The sequence below is a fragment of the Triticum aestivum genome, chromosome 1D (genome assembly GCF_018294505.1).
Source record: "Triticum aestivum cultivar Chinese Spring chromosome 1D, IWGSC CS RefSeq v2.1, whole genome shotgun sequence".
Lineage (NCBI taxonomy): Eukaryota > Viridiplantae > Streptophyta > Magnoliopsida > Poales > Poaceae > Triticum > Triticum aestivum.
This window is the reverse complement of record NC_057796.1, coordinates 341,330,784-341,346,529: the sequence shown is the minus strand read 5'-3', so window position 1 is coordinate 341,346,529 and position 15,746 is coordinate 341,330,784. Positions and strand designations below refer to the sequence as shown.

The window sequence follows — 15,746 nt, the reverse complement described above, 5'->3', positions numbered from 1 at the left end:
TCTCGAAAGACAAATAAAGTGAGGTTTCAGCTTATGTTTAAATTTCTATGGAACGGAGGGTATATGAATGGATTCGGTAGGAATTTGATGAACCAATGCTTATATGATCCAAAGGACTTTCATAGAAACAATTCGTATGGTCCTTCAAATTTCCTATGAAATTCTTTCAAACCAAAGAGGGCCGACACCATCAGCTGACTTGAAAAGATAAGCACAAAATGAAGCATCTACGGGGTCCGAAACGCAAAAAGAAATCCAAAAACCCCCAACCCTCCTCCCCTCTGCTTCCTCTGGTGACGGATTGCGGCGCCGCCGACGAGCCACCGAGCGAGATGGCGAGCTCGGCGCTGAGACGATCTCTTACACGGCGCGGCTTGCTCCGGCGCCTCCTCCCTTCCCACCCACCACCCGCCGCCACCTCCTCGTTCCGTCGCTCCTTCCAGTCCGGTGAGCACCCCGAACCCCTATCTCATGTGCGGTATCTCCGGCACCTCTTGCCGCGTCCGGACTTAGCTCACCCTTTCCGCACCGATTGAATCGAGCGGCGGGTACAGAGATCTAGGTTTAAAGCAAACCCGCCCTCTAGCTTCCTCGTGCTAAAATCCCTCATCATTTTGATATGCGTGACATCTGGGGAATTGCTGTTTAAAATGTTTCGGCGATCCTGTTTCTCCTTACATGCTTGTTTGCTCCAAATGCTGCTTCGCAGAAGAGGGTGCGGCGAGCGAGAGCACGGAGGACTTTGAAAAGCGGATGTTTGGAAACCAGAGGGAGCCGGATGACAACTCGTTCTTCGGGAAGCTCGATGGGGTTGGGAGCTCCTTCGGAAGAAGACATGGCACCGGCTCTGGGATGGGTGCCTTCAGTCAGCAGGGCGAGATGGGTAACTTGTTTGGTGGGAGGAGTAGTCATGGGATCATGGACGGTTTCGACTCCTTGAACAATGGCATGAACGAGAAGTTGGACGACGCGGCCCGCACCTTTCACATGACGGATGAGGTTGAGGATGATGACTATGATTTCAGGCCAGATGTGAATTACAGGCGAGGCTCGACTTACAATGTCCGGGTAAGAGGGATATCTGTTCCATTACTTCAGTGATTCAAGTATTTGAGAGATCATAAATCCTTTGCAATCTTGAGATTTTGTTTAGCCTATGCAAGTATTCAGGAAGCGTCGCTAAATCTGTGAGCTAGGTTCTTCGTAGTTACTAGTATATTTCCATAAGTATAGTGTACTCCCTCTGTAAACTAATATAAGACCTTAGTGATCTAAAAGGTCTTATATTAGTTTACAGAGGGAGTACTATTTTGTGGATCGATGTCCGTCAAAAGTCAAAACAGAAAGAAATTGCTCGTCTGATCCACTGTTGCCTGGACAACTGTAATCACCAGAAGATAGTGTTATAGTATCATTTTAGCTTTCGAAAAAACATTTATTATTTAAGCATGCAAGCATCAGTATGTTGTCTACTGGAATGACTTTTAACACCAGATTTTATTCAACTCTACTGCATGCAGGATCTTGACCTGACAAAACCTGCAGCCCCAAGGAATCCTCCTAGACCTCAGTTTGAAACATCTACAAAGGAAGTTTTAAGGAAAGCTGATTTTAGGGTGAGTACATCTGCTTGGCAACCTATGTAAACTGGCCACAGTTTTTGTTTAAAGTTTTGAGTACTTTGGCAGCTTGTAAACTCTAGAACTGTTAACCATTATAAACTTCAGGAATACAATGACTATGGTATGCCTCAAACGGCACTGAGTAAGTCATATGCTAGATGATGATAGTGTTACATCCATGCTAATTTGTCCAAATATCTTGTAACGCTACCCTAAGGTTGTTAGGGTTCTGACATTTTCTCTTGATGCTTTCTGTTGCCATATTTGAGTTTAGCAATTATTAACAAGTTCAGTATAGGTGAACTCACATGTTGCTTGTTATTCTGTTGATTTGAGTTATGCCTCACATTCTTCTAACTTTCTAACATGGTGTTTAGATGCCAATATTGGAACACAGCAAGTGTCAAAGCCAGATCAAGATGCTATGTAGGCATGGAGCATATTATTTACCCTATTTTTCGTATTTCCAAAAACCTTCATGTGTTAGCAACTTAGCATACAAATCCCTGTGTGCTTCAGATTAGTATTGCACGGCCACCTGCATTATAGAAGAAGAAAATGTAACCAATCAGCACAAATAAAGGTAGAATATTTTCAAGAGGAGGACCATATTACTAGGTAAGTTCTACTAGTCAACCCAATCAATACAAACAAAACTGCAGCAACCATAGCCCAAACCTTCTCAAGCACAACAATGAACTTATGCTTCGGCAAACGAAAAGTGAACTTGTTAAATCTTTGGTTTGTGTAGCCTAGAGCTTGCTCATCAGGCTTGTTCTATTATTGATCTCTCCATCCCAAAATGCATATTGCTAAAACCTTCTTCAAGAACAAACACAATTGTTTTGTCCTGCATGTACTTGGCAACAGGCATTATCCATACTTCCCCTACAAAAAACTTATAAACACATATGCACCATATCTACAAGCAGAAATTAAAAAGTAATAAAATATTTGAACCTTGTCATGCATCAGGAAAAATTAAATCTTCCTTTTCCGGCCATAACCAACATAACATTCTTGGAGAGTATGTAGATGCTTTGACCGACAATTCTCCGTTAATATTTGGCTTATGTGGTACAAAATTAAAATCATAAGTACTTTGCAATCAAATCTGATGGCATTTCATTAGATTTGATTCAAAACTGTGTTAACCAAGAAAAATACCGCCTGCGTTTTGCTAGAGGGAGTAATCAGTAATGGCATTGAAGCGATGGTAATATGTAAATTTGGTAATGTTTTGGTTGGAAGTCTGCCATTTTGCTTAAACAGTGTATTACTAAACTGCTTATCTTTTGGTGGTTTGTAACTTTTTTTCTTTTTGAATAATCTACCTACTGGTAGACACCTTCATGCAGGGACACATGGTTTTCGAGAGACCAATTTTGATCTGCTTGATATATTTCGATATCTTGAGCTATTACAATTATCCTTAAGTTGCACTCTCTGACCACATGGAATTATTCCTTGCAGAATGTTAGATTCCTCGCCAACTTTATTACAGAAGCTGGCATTATCATCAAGAGGAATCAGGTAATATGGTACTTTCCTGGCTTTTATATAAGATATAAGAAAATATTGGGTGGAGAGATTCTTGTCTTCCTTATATATAATATAAATGCAGATCATGCTTTCTCAGATTGTTGTCAATAATGCATATTCTCTTGTTCAGAGCTGAATGCATATTCTCTTACGAAGGAGTGTCAGAGCTCAAGCAGCAACTATCCTTCAATGCATTATATTTTAGACGTTTCTCTTACAGTCTTACTAACAGAAATGGGACACTGGTTATTTGTGAATGTCCCCCTTCGCTCATAGTACTGTTGTTGAGGTGTTCATGTTCATGCTTGTCGAGCACAAACTTTTTCATTCATAATGTTCAAGTAACCCATCTCTATAATTAAGATGTTTTTATCGTATCTTGTTTTACTATTATCTTGAGCGAGTACCTGCCTGCCTCTGAGGGTCAGCTTCATGGGTGTATCCATGTTCTTTATGAGGCACCTCCTTGCCTATTGTTTCTAACTTATTGATCTGCTCACCAGACCAAGATAAGTGCGAAAGCTCAGCGCAAGGTGGCGAGGGAGATTAAAACAGCGCGTGCACTGGGGCTGATGCCTTTCACGACGATGGGCAAGAGACCATTCATCTTTGGCAGAAGTGTGGAGGAGGATGCTTCAGAAGAGGAATATGGGTATGATTTCGTCCAGAAGGATGCTGGGCCTGAAGACACTGCTGGCGATGCTGTGCCCGATGTGGAGACTGCGTAAACAATCTGGAGTTGTAGGTCATTCTATAGAAAAGTTCTCGCTTCTACTTAGTGCCTCGTGTTATGTATGTCACACTCTATTTTTCCTAACTAGTATGGATGCCTCTTGAGAATAATGGAAGCTTACACTCCGCAAAACATGAAACTGTTGATAGTATTGACTTATGGATAAGCTATTCCTCATTTTTAGCTTGTTTCTCCCCATTTGTATGGTTACAGCCTTAGACATAATATCAAGCCCTTCTAAACGAGGCACCATTATGAATGTATAACAGTTCAGAACATTTTATAAGTTGTCAGTCATTGCATTTTTGGACATCTAATTTCTGCACAGCTCTGCATTTTATCGTGCACCGACTGTTTACCTTGTTCTTGGTCCAGTTCATGTACATACATGCATATATACGCCTTCTGTGCAATCCAGACAGGAAGACAGTCTGCTCTTATGTATTCCAGTCAATTAATTCCTGGATACAATACTAGTATAGGCTTATGTCATGTTCGCATTTACTTTAGCTAGCCATTCACTAGTTTGACATTGGTGTGGTGTGGGTTCTGTAGACCAATGTAGTTTCATGCATTAGGAAACACTGATTGTGCCGAAGTGGATAATAGTGATTCATTTGTTTCATGTTCTCTCAACCACTTCCGTCGGAGTTCCTAAATATCCATGATCTATCTGTTTTCTTGCAGCCCATGCACACCTTTTCTGTTGCTCCAAAAAGGTAAATGATTTAACAGAAAATATTGCATGTTGCAGGAACTACGGTGACTTGTGGATCTATGTGGGGGGCCAAGACGTGGTTGACATGGGGTCTGTATCAAGAGACAACCTCGTAAGCTTTCTCTGATTGTGCCTGATGCCATCTTCGGTGTTTATGGTTCCTACATAAAACGAATGGCGCTCACGACCTTATGAAGGTCCTCGGCCAACTGGCCAGTTCCCAAAGCTCTCTTATTTCCAGCTTGAGCTTGTACTCAAGCTCTTCGTGACATGCTTGAACCGTCGCATTTGCTGTCTCAAACATTCCGTTTCAATTGATCAATGCATGTTCTCTATATAAAGTGCTTCAGGTGCAGATAAAAGCGCTTGATTGCTTGTTTGTGTTACAATTGATCAAGACATGTACAAAGTAGTCATAAAACGGTACAAAAAACATGATTCATGAGATATGAGTTGTACATGCACTAGTATATACTCCCTCCGTTCCTAAATATAAGTCTTTGTAGAGATTTCACTAGGTGGACTACATACGGAGCATAATGGACGAATCTACACTTAAAATGCATCTATATACATCCGTATGTGGTTCATAGTGAAATCTCTACAAAGACTTATATTTAGGAACGAAGGGAGTAGAATTGATTGAGCTGGATACATGCCATGTGGTCACTAACGTGGTTAAAAGGTGATCGATATTATTGGAAGTTCATAAAGATCAAGCTGGTTTCAAAGAGCAGAACCATGACTTGAAGGGAAGTCAGGTACTTGGTGAAGAGGAAGGTGTGGTGAATTCAAGGAGCTTACTAGTTTTTTCATTTAGGTCAAATGACAGTTAAGAAACACGACAAAGTTCACGTGGGCCAAACACCCATGATGGAATGGGTAGATCGACTTCTATAAAAGCAACGGAGATGATACTGTAAGGGGTCCAAGATCCAGCAAGAAGTAGCTAGGCGGTTGTCGGCATCATATTATGTATTGCTTTGTGAGGGACATTCATTATCTCTTTGTAGATATTGTGTCTTAGAGGCATCAGGAATGTATTTACGCCAAGGTTGTGAGGCGTTACTTGAGCAGACGGGTTAAGCAACTCTTCTTGGGGATGATTAGTACCCGGGGTAGATCACTAGACAGTACTGATGCAGAGGCTAGAAGCCTCTTCTACATTCTACGATCGGGTACCCGAGTTGATTTTTTTTTTCCGAAACTTTTTTTTCCGAAATGAACCGAGTTGATTTTACATTTGCAAAGCCTTGTCATGGTTCCTTGATGTAATGCCCCGTTGTGGCAGCAGCGGGACGTGAGCAGAGGATACTGTTATTGCTTGTGAAGCACAACCGACCTAAGAGCGTCTCCAGCAGCTAGTTTATATGGTCATCTATAGTTCTTGGTCCAGTTCATGTAGCTGTTTACACACCCTCTGCATAATCCAGACAATCTGCTTGTTTGTAGTCAATTAGTTCCTGGATATGATAGTATAGGCTTAGGTCGTGCTTGCATTTCCCTTTAGCTAGCCGTTCACTAGTTTGACAATGGTGTGGGTTCTGCAGATCAACGTAGTTTCATGTGTTAGAAAACGCTACTAGCGAGATATATAGGGATAATGGTGATCTTGAGTGTATCAGTTTTCTCAACCACTTCCGCGCGGAGTTCCTAAAATATTTGTGATCTACTCCATCCGTTTCTAAATATAAGCCCTTCTAGAGATTTCAATACGGACTACAGACGGATATATGGACATATTTTAGACTCATTTTGCTCTGTATGTAGTCCATATTAAAATATCTAAACGGTCTTATATTTAGGAACGGATGGAGTATTTGTCTTCTTGCAGCCCATACACACCTTCTCTGTTGGACCTTCTATTTGTTGTTCCAAAAAGAGAGATGATTTAACAGAAAATATTGCATGTTGCAGGAAATCTGGTACCCTGTGAACGTGGTTGACATGGAGTCTGTATCAAGAGCGAACCTCATAAGTGTTCTCTGATTGTGCCTGATGTCATCTTCAGTGTTTATGATTCCCACATAAAACAAATGACACGTGTGGATTATCAAGGTCCTCGGCCAATTGCCCAGTTCCTTTTAATCTGTGCCCCCAAGCTGGCAAGCTCTCTTGTTTCCCGCTTGCCTCGAGCTCTTCGACATGCCTGAACCGTCACATTGCAGTCGCAAACCTTCCGTTTGAGCTGATCAAGGAATATATTGTATGTATAGTGCTTTGATCGCTTGTGTGCGTTGACTATGGCCTCAAATATACAAAGTAAAACAGTACAAAAAACACACTTGAGATATGAGTTGTACAGGCCCTAGTGGATCGAACTGACGAATCCTAGTCACCTAAAGCGTTGCCCAGTTCTTGGAAACCATCATGGCCTTTGTGATCAAGTTGTGTCCCTGTGGATATAATAGTCCCACATCGCTTCTTTGCACTCTAACTTATCGACTTTTATACATCGGCGGACTTGTCGTAGCAGAAGTCAATAAACAGAAGATGGAAACCGAACGAAAGAATTAACCCCGGAAGTGGGAAGAGGGATTAAGGAATAAAGAACGAATGCTGGAGGAATTTGGCCAGAAGAAAGAAGGTCGGCAAAGATGCAGATAGATGGTGGACATATGAGAGAGGTGATTGGATAAAGAACGACTGCCGGCGGCACTCTGCCAGAAGAAGGGCAGGCCGAGCGCATACTAATTCTCGGAGGTAAGGAAGAGAGCTAAGAACGAGGGGCCTCGGAGAGCGTCGCATTGGGCTGGCAGAAGAGCGGGGCAGCCAAGAGCTTGACTCCGGTCCTCACGGCTCCTAATAAATAAAATCCATCAGCTGCTAGCGGCGCTGCTATAGCTAATTGTGATTGCAGTTTCGCCGTTATGATAATTTCTAACATACAATAATTGTGAATTTGTGATTGATAATTGGTTTAAATTATACTTTACACACTTTACTGTAACTTAAAGTCTGCATTTTTCAGATGTACAGTACTATTACATATCTAACGTACATAATGAACACTTTATAGGTCTCTGTTGTCCCATATGCCCATTTGAAATTTTATGCTTGGTTCACTTATTTTAGCTCAAGGCTGATATGAGTGGTAAGAAACACTTGCAATTGTATGTCGTGTGTATATAAATGTGTGCTCAGGAAGATAAATATGGTCACAAAAACTAAGTTCTCTTTAAAAAAATATTATCAAACATGAAGGATCTTACAGGCATATGTTAGATTAAATTGATACTTATAAAAAATTTAGATGCACTAATTAAAAAAGATGCATTTAAAGTCAATCGTCGCCTTTTGTCTCTAGCAACGCATGGGCCATTGTGCTAGCTACTTTGAGCTAGATATTTCTTTTAAGTGAGTTTAGCTACTAATTTTAAAGGGGTTCGATAAATCTCAGTGAATTGAGATTTAACGTAGTCTCAATCACCTTTCCAAGCCGTTGGATACATGCACACTAAGATTATGTGCTAGGAAACTTCTCTTTGTTATTGTGATGTGGAACGGAAAGAGATGTGTGTGTGCCGTTCTGGACTATTCGAAGTGTGCGTGTTTTTTCAAGGAAAGAGCCTACAATCTACACGAGAAGCTTGTGTTTGGACCAAGTCCAAGAAGTGCAAAAAAGAAAAGGAACATAATATAATTTGACAAACCAAACAACCAACATTTTCTAAAAACAAAATCAACATATTTGCTTTCGAATATTAATAAATAACTGTATTTAAACAATCCCACTTCAATGCACCACTCCTCTCACATTCGGTGATAGTGTGATGTTGATTGAGGCAACATCGAAGGACATGAATATAGTTTCATTAATCTTTTTCCGAATTGTGGACACCAAAAATTGTATTATCATTGACGACGGTGGCAAACATGAAAAGTGGCAACATGAACGAGTCACTGAAAACATGCGAAGACTTTCTCCTTCTAGTGCAACGCATGACACATTAAATGATGCATACAAAGGTTAAAGGGGACCTTCTTTTGAAAAGCAAAGACAAACACAGACTCACAAACACGTACATACACTAACACCTAGAGAGACTGAGCCGACAGGTCTTGAGATTGATGAACACACCACAAGTGTCTCGCTTCGACGCGAACGTCACCATCCACTGGAATAATATTTCGCCTTTGTGAGACATGAAATCGTCAAAGCTAGGTTTTAATTCTTGCTGGTATTGGGTACCACCGCCCTCCAAACCATCCAATCAGAGGTTGGTTCTCAGGGTTAAAGCGAAACTGACCAATCCATTTGCATGCGCCTCCCTGCCCCTGCCATGCTATACTGATGGGTGTTTTGGTGGACACATCAATTTTCTCTTCGGTTGCAACGCGCGCGCATATTTAATATGAAAAAAATAAACCCTTTCAAACCAAACAAACAACTATCTCTAAGAAATCCAACATAGTAACAATGCTTTGCATTCAAATGTTTTGAAAATTCTAAAAAAAACTTTTGGATTAGCTTTTAAACTCTCGATTGGTATAGAACATTCCAATGTTTGTATGTCGCACTAAAAATAAATACACCACTCTTTCACCCGGTGATAGTGCTAAGCTAATGGAGTGCCATCAAAGGACATCACTATGACTATCTTAACTCTACTCCATGGTGCGAACACCAATAATCATTATTTATTTACCAACACGGAGGCGTGTGTTTTTTTAAGATAGCGAGTGTTTCTAAATGTTCTTGGTTTCAAAAAAATATTCATGTTTTAAATATGTTTAAACTTTTTAAGAAATGCTGAAAATTCCCAAAAAATGGTTCCAATTAAAAACCAGTTATAACTGTTCACAAAATCATTAAAAAATCAAGAAATCGCGTGTTTATATAATGTTCGACTTCAAAACATGTTTTAATTATAATAAAAAATAAAAAAATATTCATTTTCTTAAAAAATAAAGAAATATTTGTGTTTTTTTTCAAAAAGCAAAACATATAATCGATTCACATACTATTCCATGCACAACTACTCTTCCAACACATGTGGGAAGTTAGGTTGGTTCTTCATGACCACACTTCAAGCTTTGAACAAAAATAAGAGTTTAACATTATTACTCTGGTTTATCAACCTTGGATATAAGAAATGGCACATGAAGCGCACTTTTATTTGCCCGTTGCAACGCACGGGCATTTGTACTAGTAAAACAAATGACACGTGTGGATTATCAAGGTCCTCGGCCAATTGCCCAGTTCCTTTTAATCTGTGCCCCAAGCTGGCAAGCTCTCTTGTTTCCCGCTTGCGCTCGAGCTCTTCGACATGCCTGAACCGTCACATTGCAGTCGCAAACCTTCCGTTTGAGCTGATCAAGGAAAATATTGTATGTAAAGTGCTTTGATCGCTTGTGTGCGTTGCCTATGGCCTCAAATATACAAAGTAAAACAGTACAAAAAACACACTTGAGATATGAGTTGTACAGGCTCTAGTGGATCGAACTGACGAATCCTAGTCACCTAAAGCGTTGCCCAGTTCTTGGAAACCATCATGGCCTTTGTGACCAACGAATCCTAGTCACCTGCCTGCTCTGGAAGTGGTGGACATGGCGTAATAAACTGAATGCAGGGGAGAAGGTGGGATCGGTGCATCACCTACCATCAGAAATTAGTCACCTTGCAACGGATTCTCTGAATCTGTGTGGTAAGACTCGTACAGAGAGAACAGTAAGACAGGAGGCGGTCTGGCAGAGAAGCCTTTGGGTGACCGGATGAAATTGAACTGTGACGGGGCCTTTAATCCGACTACTACAGGCTCAGGTGGTTGGGGATTCGTCATACGCGACAGCACTGGAGACTCCGAGGATCAGGTGCTGGTCAGCTGCGAAATGTTGCGACAGCAACCCGCGCAGAGGCGGAAGCGTGTGCGGCGGACCTTCAGTCGGCTTGTGAATGGGGAATGATGAATGTTGATGTGGAACCGGACTGTCAGGCTCTAATTAATGCAGTCAAAGGCAAGGCGTCTGATCTAGCAGCTGAAGGAGTGATCTTCAGGGACATCCGGCAGTTTGCCCGTTTAAACTTTACTACAGTAGTATTTCTTTCCCTTTTGCCCCCAGGGCGTGTAATAAGCTAGCACACTCCATAGCTGCCTTTGGTGCACGTTGTGATGCGACTAGGCAAATTTGGTCTAAGGACCTGCCTGACGATGTAAACGTCCGGATGGCAAGCCTTGGAGCTGAGCCGGTGTGATTTATGGAATCGGGAGTGTTCCATCTCAAAAAAAAAAAAAAAACTTGAGCAGATAGGTTCAGTACCAGTACTGGTCCTCTACTTCCTATGGTCAGATCAATAGGCACTGATGATGTAGGGGCTAGCAGCGGCCGAGTTGATTTTACATCTCTAAAGCCTTGTTATGGTTCCTTGACCGCCGAATGTACGAAGAACAAAGTGTATGAGTTAGTTAATCATGTGTGTGTACCCACCTCTCTGCTTCATCTATTGTGTTTTCATTAAACTCTAGTCTCAAAGAAAAAATAGTACATACATGGACGACTCATAGCTTGCGTGGTTAGTGGAGGTAGTTCATGGTTGTACCTCTAGTTCACCAGGACCGAATCTTAGGTTTGATATCTCGTGTGTCTTACGAAGATGGACTGTTTTTAAGCGACAAATGTTAGTAACGAGGCGTTATTGTTGACTTCGTCAATCTTAAACCTCCACGACTCTAGTTTATTAGTGATATATGTGTGTATGTCTTTATTATACTTTCTGTTTCTAAATGGAATCCATATGACAATTATATGTTCCAATAACATCAGGCATCCAAACAGAGAATATAATTGTACACTCTATTGTTTAGGCTAACTGTCGGATGCACAAATAATCAATCGTCTAAACTCACTCTTTTCACTGTGCATTCACGTATTTGCTTCTAATAGGTATCTTTTGGAGGGCCTCAAATATACAAAGTAAAATAGTAAAAAAAACAAGTTTTTAGGAGATATGAGTTGTACAGGCACTAGTGGATTGATGGAGCTAGATACATGCCATGTGGTCACTACTGTGGTTAAAAGGTGATCGATATCATTGTAAGTCTTTCCACACATAAAATATCATTGTAAGTCATAAAGATTATGCTGGTCAGAGAACAGAACCCGAAGGGAGTCAGATACTTGGTGAAGAGGCATGTGTGAATTCAAGGAGTTCGCTAGTCTTTCAGTTTGGTCCAATAGGAGTTAAGAAAGTAGGAAAAAGTTTTCGTGGGTTAGGCATATGCATGATGGAATGGCTAGATCGACTTCTTTTATAAAAGCAACGGATGATACTGAAGGGGTCCAAGATCTAGTATGTATTGCTTTGTGAGGGGCATTCCCTTACTCATCTCGCTGCAGATATTGGGCATTGGAGGCACCGGAAATTTATTTATGCCATGGTTAGGAAGTGCACCACAACTTATGTGTCCAATTTGAGCAACCGGGTTGAATAGCTGTACTAGTGATGATTGGTTCCCGTGGTCAGATTAGTGGCCACTACTGATACAAAGGCTAGAATCCTCTTCTACCGTCTACCATCGGGTACCTTAGTTGATTTTACTTCTCCAAAACCTTCTCCCAAACTCTCATACAATGGTTGTGTAGCGACCCGACCTCACCCGGTCTAGTCTCTGTGCTTCAGTGTCATCCCTGGATTGGTAATGCTGACACACACAGTACTCGAAGGATTTATAACAGAGTAGCAATCACACACTTATTACATCGAATGTCTCAGAAGAGAACTTATTACAATAAATATGGCTTAAGGCCATCTAATACGATAACAGCGGAAGGCTTGGAAGATAAAGTGAGTCCATCAACTCCAACGGCATAGCTGAGCTGTATGGCAATGACCTAACCAACCTTACTCCTCGTCTGAAAAGTCTGCAACATAATACGTTGCAGCCCGGAAACGGGTCAGCACATGGAATATGCTGGCAATATAACAACGTAGAGCAAGAACAGAATAATGCTATCACTACATGCATATTTGGCTGGTGAAAAGCTCTATGGTTATAGTTTTGCGAAAAGCCAATTTTTCCCTACAACAAAGAAATAAGTTTTATTTTAACTATCATGGTGGTTGAAACATCATTGAGAAGGTTCCTCCAACTCAATCCTAATTAAAAGTAATTATCAACCCAACAATATTAATTTAAAGTGATGAGATGCTTAGGATAATCCAAGTACTAGATAATCAAGATGTCCATAACCGGGGACACGACTAACCATGATTAGATTGTACACACTGCAGAGGTTTGCGCACTTTTCCCCACAAGACTCGATCTCCTCCGTTGGATTTCTCGCACTACATGGTGTTTGAGAAACGGATGACCGAGACACAGTCTTTCAGAAACATTAACTCTTTACTCCGGGCAGACCATACCAACCTACATCCCTCTACCTATTGATCCACCTCTTCAAGAGCTCATGCAACTTACTCAACTATGCTAGAGCCCATAATAGCTTGTGGCTGCATGTTGGAAATATGCCCTAGAGGCAATAATAAAATGGTTATTATTGTATTTCCTTGTTCATGATAATTGTCTATTGTTCATGCTATAATTGTATTAACTAGAAACCGTAATACATGTGTGAATACATAGACCACAACATGTCCCTAGTAAGCCTCTAGTTGAGTAGCTCGTTGATCAATAGATGGTTATGGTTTCCTGACCATGGACATTGGATGTCATTGATAACGGGATCACATCATTGGGAGAATGATGTGATGGACAAGACCCAATCCTAAGCATAGCACAAGATCGTGTAGTTCGTTTGATAAGAGCTTTTCTAATGTCAAGTATCATTTCCTTAGACCATGAGATTGTGCAACTCCCGGATACCGTAGGAATGCTTTGGGTGTACCAAACGTCACAACGTAACTGGGTGGCTATAAAGGTACACTACAGGTATCTCCGAAAGTGTCTGTTGGGTTGGTACGAATCGAGACTGGGATTTGTCACTCCGTATGACGGAGAGGTATCTCTGGGCCCACTCGGTAATGCATCATCATAATGAGCTCAATGTGACTAATGAGTTAGCCACGGGATCATGTGTTACAGAACGAGTAAAGAGACTTGCCGGTAACGAGATTGAACGAGGTATTGGGATACCGACGATCGAATCTCGGGCAAGTAACATACCAATTGACAAAGGGAATTGTATACGGTATTGATTGAATCCCCGACATCGTGGTTCATCCGATGAGATCATCGTGGAACATGTGGGAGCCAATATGGGTATCCAGATCCCGCTATTGGTTATTGGCTAGAGAGATGTCTCGGTCATGTCTGCATGGTTCCCGAACCCGTAGGGTCTACACATTTAAGGTTCGGTGACGCTAGAGTTGTTATGGGAAATAATATGTGGTTACCGAAGGTTGTTCGGAGTCCCGGATGAGACCCCGGACATCACGAGGAGTTTCGGAATGGTCCGGAGGTAAAGATTTATATATGGGAAGTCATCATACGGTCACCGGAAGTGTTCGGGGGTATGCCGGTATTGTACCGGGGCCACCGAAGGGGTTCCGGAGGTCCACCGGAAGGGTCCACCTGCCCCGGAGGGCCTTATGGGCTGTTGGTGGAAGGGAACCAGCCCCTAAGTGGGCTGGGCGCAAACCTCCCCCTAGGGCCCATGCGCCTAGGGTTGGAGGAAACCCTGGAGGGGGGCGCCCCCTTGACTTGGGGGGCAAGCCACCCTCCCTGGTCGCCGCCCCTCCCACCAGATGGGATCTAAGGGGCCGGCCCCCCTCTCCCTTGCCCCTATATATAGTGGAGGGGTGGGAGGGCAGCCGCACCCCTGGCCTGGCGCAGCCCTCTCCTCCTCCAACTCCTCCTCCTCCTCCGTAGTGTTTAGCGAAGCTCTGCGGGAGAACCACGAGCTCCATTGCCACCACGTCGTCGTGCTGCTGGAGTTCTCCCTCAACTTCTCCTCTCCCCTTGCTGGATCAAGAAGGAGGAGACGTCCCCGGGCTGTACGTGTGTTGAATGCGGAGGCGCCGTCCGTTCGGCGCTAGATCAGATCTTCCGCGATTTGAATCGCTGCGAATACGACTCCATCAACCGCGTTCTTGTAACGCTTCCGCTTAGCGATCTTCAAGGGTATGAAGATGCACTCCTTCTCTCTCGTTGCTAGCATCTCCTAGATTGATCTTGGTGGCACGTAGGAAAATTTTGAATTATTGCTACGTTCCCCAACAGTGGCATCATGAGCTAGGTCTATGCGTAGATTCTATGCATGAGTAGAACACAAAGTAGTTGTGGGCGATGATTTGTTCAATTTGCTTACTGTTACTAGTCTTATCTTGATTCGGCGGCATTGTGGGATGAAGCGGCCCGGACCGACCTTACACGTACTCTTACGTGAGACAGGTTCCACCGACTGACATGCACTTGATGCATAAGGTGGCTAGCGGGTGTCTGTCTCTCCCACTTTAGTCAGATCGGATTCGATGAAGAGGGTCCTTACGAAGGGTAAATAGCAATTGGCACATCACTGTTGTGGCTTTTGCGTAGGTAAGAAACGTTCTTGCTAGAAACCCATAGCAGCCACGTAAAACATGCAACAACAATTAGAGGACGTCTAACTTGTTTTTGCAGGGTATGCTATGTGATGTGATATGGCCAAAAGGATGTGATGAATTATATATATGTGATGTATGAGATTGATCATGTTCTTGTAATAGGAATCACGACTTGCATGTCGATGAGTATGACAACCGGCAGGAGCCATAGGAGTTGTCTTAATTTATTGTATGACCTGCGTGTCAATGAAAAATGCCATGTAATTACTTTACTTTATTGCTAACTGTTAGCCATAGTAGTAGAAGTAAGTTGGCGAGACAACTTCATGAAGACACGATGATGGAGATCATGGTGTCATGCCGGTGACGAAGGTGATCATGCCGCGCCTCGAAGATGGAGATCAAAGGCGCAAGATGATATTGGCCATATCATGTCACTTTATGATTTGCATGTGATGTTTGTCATGTTTACATCTTATTTGCTTAGAACAACGGTAGCATAAATAAGATGATCCCTCACTAAAATTTCAAGAGACGTGTTCCCCTAACTGTGCACCGTTGCGAAGGTTCGTTGTTTCGAAGCACCACGTGATGATCGGGTGTGATAGATTCTAACGTTCGCATACA

General features: G+C 42.3%; 1 protein-coding gene across 3 annotated transcripts; it reads left to right on the top strand.

Annotated features, from left to right (window-relative positions):
• Positions 1 to 237: 237 nt before the first annotated feature.
• On the top strand, positions 238 to 6,703 carry LOC123181911 (uncharacterized). 3 transcript variants are annotated; one of them, XR_006491949.1, is made up of 7 exons: positions 238 to 447; positions 710 to 1,068; positions 1,521 to 1,616; positions 3,096 to 3,155; positions 3,668 to 3,905; positions 4,652 to 4,727; positions 6,533 to 6,703. XR_006491949.1 is itself a non-coding variant. In XM_044594322.1 (6 exons), the coding sequence occupies exons 1-5, from the start codon at positions 333 to 335 to the stop codon at positions 3,890 to 3,892; spliced, it is 855 nt and encodes a 284-aa protein (XP_044450257.1). In that variant the 5' UTR covers positions 238 to 332; the 3' UTR covers positions 3,893 to 3,905; positions 4,652 to 5,085. The 3 variants fall into 3 exon arrangements, 2 of the variants coding, with proteins under 2 accessions (XP_044450257.1, XP_044450256.1); XM_044594322.1 differs by lacking the exon at positions 6,533 to 6,703 and having other exon boundaries at positions 4,652 to 5,085; XM_044594321.1 differs by lacking the exons at positions 4,652 to 4,727; positions 6,533 to 6,703 and having other exon boundaries at positions 3,668 to 4,190.
• The last annotated feature ends 9,043 nt before the right edge of the window (positions 6,704 to 15,746 follow it).

Bases quoted from the DNA above. Each gene is read 5' to 3' on its own strand.
- LOC123181911 (XM_044594322.1), top strand. From the start codon at position 333: ATGGCGAGCTCGGCGCTGAGACGATCTCTTACACGGCGCGGCTTGCTC. The intron at 448-709 runs GTGAGCACCCCG...GCTGCTTCGCAG, and splicing joins CCGTCGCTCCTTCCAGTCCG to AAGAGGGTGCGGCGAGCGAG. The intron at 1,617-3,095 runs GTGAGTACATCT...TATTCCTTGCAG, and splicing joins TAAGGAAAGCTGATTTTAGG to AATGTTAGATTCCTCGCCAA.